This window comes from Sus scrofa, chromosome 16 (genome assembly GCF_054392235.1).
Source record: "Sus scrofa isolate SSC_HxYL_T2T_F1_AM1 chromosome 16, Sscrofa_HxYL_maternal_Yorkshire_Landrace_v2.0, whole genome shotgun sequence".
NCBI lineage: Eukaryota > Metazoa > Chordata > Mammalia > Artiodactyla > Suidae > Sus > Sus scrofa.
The window spans coordinates 73,677,488-73,683,487 of NC_139398.1; the positions used below are offsets into that span (position 1 = coordinate 73,677,488).

Below are 6,000 nucleotides of genomic sequence, written 5' to 3' on the forward strand. Positions count from 1 at the left end.
AGTCTCTAAAGTCAGTTTTAACATTCTTCCAATTTTAGCAGAAATCCTTGACATGAAGTTTTAAATTGTGTAGAACAGATCTCTACCATGAAATATTCTATAATTAAATTATTTTGAGATTTTCTATTCTAAATTGAGTGTGTAAGTTATGTAACTAATTTAAATTAAAAGCTGCTTTTCAAATTCCTGCCTAAAATCCAGATGTTTTGTCTAGGGGGTGGTAGCCAGCTGGATTCTGGAAAACAATGGGTAAACAGTATTTTTCTTTTCTTTTTCTTTTTTTTTCCAGATAGGTATTTGCCTTAGGGTAGGCTATCTGAAATAATATGTCCATCACTTAGCAATCAAATATGCTGAGTTTACTTTTTCTAATAAAACTAAGTGCACCATTTAGAAAGACAGGAGGTAACAAGGTTGCACGATTTAATAATCATACAAGTTTAGCAAGTTTCCCGAATGATTCATATGACAGCATTACATATAAGACATGTGGCAATTTGAATAATTTTGAATTTCAGAAATTATATCTCTTCTAATGTGTGGAATAGTTAAACTATTAATATTCTCATTTCAATGCTTCATATTACTCTTTGTTTTACTTTTGTAGAGACACACTCTACTGAATTTAGTCATTTTAGTGAGGGGGGAAATTATTCTTTGGAATTATGTAAATGAAAAGTAATTTTAATATTCTTTATTTTTGTTTAATTTCCCTTCAACTGTCTAGGTAGTTCTACTACCACTATTTATCCAATAAGCTTTTTTCAAATATCTCCTAGGATTCCACGTTTTTCTAGTCACTTGTCCTTCTTCAGGATCAGCTTCAGAGATGAAAGCTCATATTTCCATCCAGCTCTATTCAGCCATTCAAATTTTTTTTTTTTTTTTGAGTGCAGCAAACAGAAACTCAGATCACATTCTCTGCACCAAACGGCAATGACTCCATTCTCTGTCATTACTGGGAAAAATCTTCCTATTGGAGAGTTTATATGACCTTTAACACCCATTATTTAGAGCTATTTAAAAAGCTCATTATGCTACTATGTTAGAAATTGAAAATTAAAATGTATCAATAATTTTACTTTTTATGTGATACTGGGAAAGAAAAGGTGAGACTTGCAACAAGAAGACATCTTAAACATGATACTATTATAAATAATAATGAATTGCATATTTTGGGTTAAAATAAAACCACTAGGGATAAAAATATATAATAATGTCCTCATCTATTCAGTTATAATGTTGTTTACTAAGATGAGTATAAATAGGAGGGAAAGATGTATTTCCCCATGTATTGAGTAAATTTTAATCCACAGGTTTCATAAATGTTAGGAACATGAAAATATTTTCTATCAATAACCAGTTGTAAACTCTCTAATTTCTGAAACAAATCAAGAGTTGTATACAGCATTAAATAAGGAAATAATGTTTATTAATTTTAATTAAAGCACTGTTTTTGCAGTATTCCACTAACATGTATTGTACACAATCATTTCCAATAAAAGGCTCTCTTCTGAGAAACCTACTTAATCTTACACTCTTAAAGAAACTATATTCTATTTTTATGGTAAAGGAAGAAGGTATGAAAAGTGATGGAATAATTAGGCTGGCCCTTCTCTCTAGTTAGAAAACACAAAGAGAAGCTTCTACTCCTCTTGCTTGGGTCTCTCTCTCTCTCTCCCCCCTTTTTTTTTTTTCTTTTTTTAAATCAGAAATCTCTACCTCCCATTACCTACCCTAGAAAAGGAGGACCAGAGAAGTTAACAGTAATTTTTTTAATAAAATGAAATAATAGTTTAACCCCTATTACTTTTATCTCCCTTTGTTACAACTACTCCATAAGAGTGCCTACTCACAGGAAAACCTTAGGGCAATGGCTTGATTTCTTTTCTAGCTAGATTTTTTCCTTCCCTTCTTACTCTTTTTACTTTCTTTTCTTTCTTTTTCTTTTTCTTTCTTCTTTTTGGAGGAGGGGGTTTGGGGTAATATTTTTAGATACTTATTTCAGAGTGACATTACAGAAGAGTACAAGTAGTATAAGTAAAATGGCCCTCTAACTTCTCTTTGGTTTTGGATGGAATTCCTGATGACATGCACTGTGGGAGGGGATTGTTTTGGTGGGTAGATAAATGATGAATTACATGTGAAGGGATATTTCCCTACTACTTCTGGTGCAATGAAGTTCAAAATATTTGGGTGTAAAACACTTCAGAACACACACCTGCTCAGGGTTTTGGGGAATCCATCACTCCTCCTTCCATCTTTTCTACTCAGTGCAACAAGGCTCTAAGACATTAATGTATAACTTCACAGTTTTGGCATCACATTCACCTGGCTCAGCATATTTTTCAACAGTGCAACAAAATCAATCTTTTCCAGACATATATTCCTCCATGCATTAACTACATTCTCTACCACATGCCCAGTGGTTACCCTCTTATCTCATGGGGGGTGGGGTAGGGATATTCAGAGCAGGGTCCCCAGACGTCATTCATGTTCCTTGGCTCCGCTGGCCTTCTCTCTGCACTATATGGATGTCCTGTATAGATGTACATTTGCCCAATAGGGTTAGACAAACCTCTTTCCATTTGGCCCTGACAGGACTGCTGTCCCTGGTGCTGAACCATGTTAGCCCACCAGGGAGTCTGCTGCCAGGTCAGTGGAGCTGAATAGAAAACCTGGCTGACTGATTTTAATAATGCCCAGATGCAGAAGCAAGCAATACTTTGGTTACAGGAACAGATTCCCCCCTTCCGCCCCACACACCTCTCTCTCTTGTGCGCCAGGACCCCATTTGCAGTTTTCTCCTCCAGACCCCCACCCAAAACGCCTCCAACATGGCCTCAAATGCCGGCATGTATCAGCACAGCCCACCTAGACATCAGGTTGCAGTAATATCAAAACGCTACTTCTCAAACACAAAATCTTTACGACGTTGGCTTTACCATTCTAAAACAAGTAAATAAAACCCAATAAATAAACACATAAATGAAAGTGACCTTCCTCTTTCCTCTTACCTTTTCCCGCTCCATATATTCACATTCCTCTAAATTATAAAGCCCCAAATCCTAGAAGAGGATGTTAAATCTGGGTGGTCTCCCTAGTTCCTCTGTCCCCACCCCTCCCCCCACATCTCTGGAACAAAACGACACCAAAAAGGGCATCTCTTACCCTGGGTAGAACGATAGCAGGAGCAGAATCCACACCGTCATTTTCTGTGAAAATACAGGAGTCGAGTAGACTGAGCTTCCTGTGCTCCATATATTTGTCGAACTCATTTTTTTTTCTCCCCTCGCCTCTAGCCTCTAGGTTGCTGAAGAATCCTTCCCCTTTGTATTATTATTATGCTTACGATCTGATGGTGGCTCCCCCCTCCAGTCTCTAGTAGGTCTCGTCACTGGGGAGCTGTACTGCTACCAGCTTCGGGAGAATTAATATTCAGGGGGCAGAAATAAGATCAGCACAAACGCTTGCAGATACCATCAAAGCGTCAGCTCAGGGAGCAGCTTCTAAGTCTGGGGGAATAATATAATTGAGGCAGGGAGGGTACTGAGAGAGGCGCGCGGGAGACAAATAAGGAAAGGGAACCTCCCGCAGACTCATACACATACTCATGCCCCTCACACTCACACACACTCCCCCAGGTCCATCATTTTAGGTTTATTTGTTTGCCTTGTTTTGATTTTTCTTTCAGAAAGCGGAGGGTTTTGTGCGTATATGCTTGTGTGTGTGTATTTGAAAGAAATACTAGAGTCTTTGCGTGATTAACTATCATGCAGATTAACTCTGAGGTCAAAGTGGAAACGATGCCCGCTGCTGCAGCATGAATTAACACATGCGTGGTGTCTTTCCAGAGCCTTTTAACCCTTTACTGCACACAAGAGAATGCTAGGGCTGCATTTCACGGGGATAAGAGATGCTTTAGCAAGCTCATCTACTATATCACCATTGACAGAAGGTTTGTCTCTTTAGGTCGTCCAAGAACCCTTATTTAAAATCATGCAGTCTCAGAAATCATGGTTACATCCCAGGGGGAGGGGGAGCAGTTGGTGGGGGAGGAGTGGCTGTTTCTCTGTAAACCATCTTGTAAGAAAACAGCTTTGATGAATTTTCACTTTGAATGAAAGGAGAAAACATTGACAGAATTAAAAGACAAGAAGAATCTATTCTCCCCAGAATTCACTCTTCCCTTTTCTGCTCTCCACTGCCAGTGAAAATATAAAGATACAAAGTATCTGAAGGTTGAAAAATACAACTACATGGAAATAGCAGCATGAATAAAGGCTACAGACCACAAGATAGGGGGCTGCTTTTTGAAGGGAGGTTGGGCAAAAGGTAGGGTAAAGAGGACATTTATCCATATAAAGAGATTTCTATTTCCTCTATAGGATTTGACTCTTGTTACTGACTGTTGTTTCTGGGGTGGATGAGTGGTGTTAGCATACTGCTTTCTTGCCTAGAATGTTACCATGGATACTGACACATGGGAGATATCCCTTTATGCCAACCTAGTTCATCCACCGTGGCAGAAACCTCATTTCCTCATCATGAAGATGAGAATGGAGGAGTGTTTCAAGGTTCCTGCAGAACTGGGACCACAGCAAAGATGCTCACGTAGAAGTACAGGTGAAAAGGACCAATTGGACCCCCTCCTGGAATATAATGGTGCCATTTCAGAATCAGTGTCTTTTCTACAAGAACAAAGTCTTTCAGGTAGGGACTTGAGTAAGGAGTCCAGGAGGCATAGAAATAGTGCATGGAATGAGTAGGTCCACACTTCATTTGCAACCATAAATACACTTTAGGAACACAGAAATATTGGTGGTTTCCTTCAGGGTGAAGAGACATATTCTGACATTGAAGCAAAAACAGCCTAACAGACACATCTGAAAACCTGCATGCCTTCAGAACTTGGGCAGTTATTTTATGGCATTTGAACAAAATCCAATTAAAACAAAATTCATGTGCTACATCAGCTGGCTTCTTTCATTGGTGATTAAATTAGAGGCAGAACAAAAGCCAATCCCTGTTTTGGTATTTTTTTTTTTTTTTGGCTGCACCTTTGGCTCACCAAAGTTCCTAGGAGAGGGATTGAACATATAACACAGCAGTGACAATGCTGGATCCTTAACCTTCCGAGCCACCAGGGAGCCCCTATAATTTTTTTATTCTTTGTTGTATTGTGAGGAATTTGAGCCCTTCTATTTATGCCAAAAAGAGCATAGGTTGTTAACAATGGTATATTGGTTTTTAGTAAAGACACTTTATCATATTTTTGGAGGCCAAGGCTTACATGTTGACATGCCTACAAAAACTAAGCAAGTGAGATACATGAGAGAAAAGGGCTAGTTGTGAGTGTGTAAAGTGGTGGAAACCACACACAGTAGGGTGACTATATTCCATTTGAATGCAGTCGACACTGCTCTGTCCCAGTCAGAGTTGACAGAGGAAATGGGAATATGAATTATGAGCAATGTCCTAATTTTTAAAATACAAAAGAGGCCAAACCAAACAAATATGCAGGCCATTAAGTCGCAAATATAAACTGATGTGACAATTTTGTCTTCTACAAACACATTTCCTATTTTCCAATGTAAGCTTCTCCCCCCCATGCTATCATATTCATAAACCAGTAATTCAAATTCTAATTCCTATCTGTAATGATCCTTGTAAGTTAAACTCTTTCAATAATGGAACACCTCCTAGCTTAGTAAAAGAAATAGAGGAAATTTTTACTATTTATAGTATCTGGGTGCAATTTTAAACCGTGCTATTCCTGGCTAGTAAGTTTCAATTTGCTTCTTGCATCTTTCCTATCTGGTGGCTGTTCTCTTAAAAAAAAAAAAAAAAAAAGAGCGTTTTAATATATTTTCTAAGATTTTGCCACACATGTATTCACTAGTATTTTAAGAGATTTCAACTAGTAATTTCCTTTGTAATCACTTTTCAGCTATATTTAATCTTGTTTAAGAAGATATGTTTTGATTCATATTAAAATAA

The 6,000-nt window shown here is 37.9% G+C and overlaps 1 protein-coding gene across 5 annotated transcripts in view; it reads right to left on the bottom strand.

Annotated features, from left to right (window-relative positions):
• GABRG2 (gamma-aminobutyric acid type A receptor subunit gamma2) overlaps positions 1–3,534 on the bottom strand; it is a 101,617-nt gene extending 98,083 nt beyond the window's left edge. For 3 of the 5 annotated variants that reach the window (XR_014830910.1, XM_003359825.5, XM_003134087.5), the window contains exon 1: positions 3,172–3,534. Coding sequence is in view for 2 of the 5 variants with exons in the window: in XM_003359825.5 (XP_003359873.1) it covers positions 3,172–3,278 (107 nt within the window). In the remaining 3 variants the exon portion in view is untranslated. Of the gene's footprint in view, positions 1–3,017 lie in introns of all 5 variants that reach the window. The other 2 variants (XM_085001863.1, XM_021076713.2) reach the window with 1 other exon arrangement.
• Between the last annotated feature and the right edge of the window lie 2,466 nt (positions 3,535–6,000).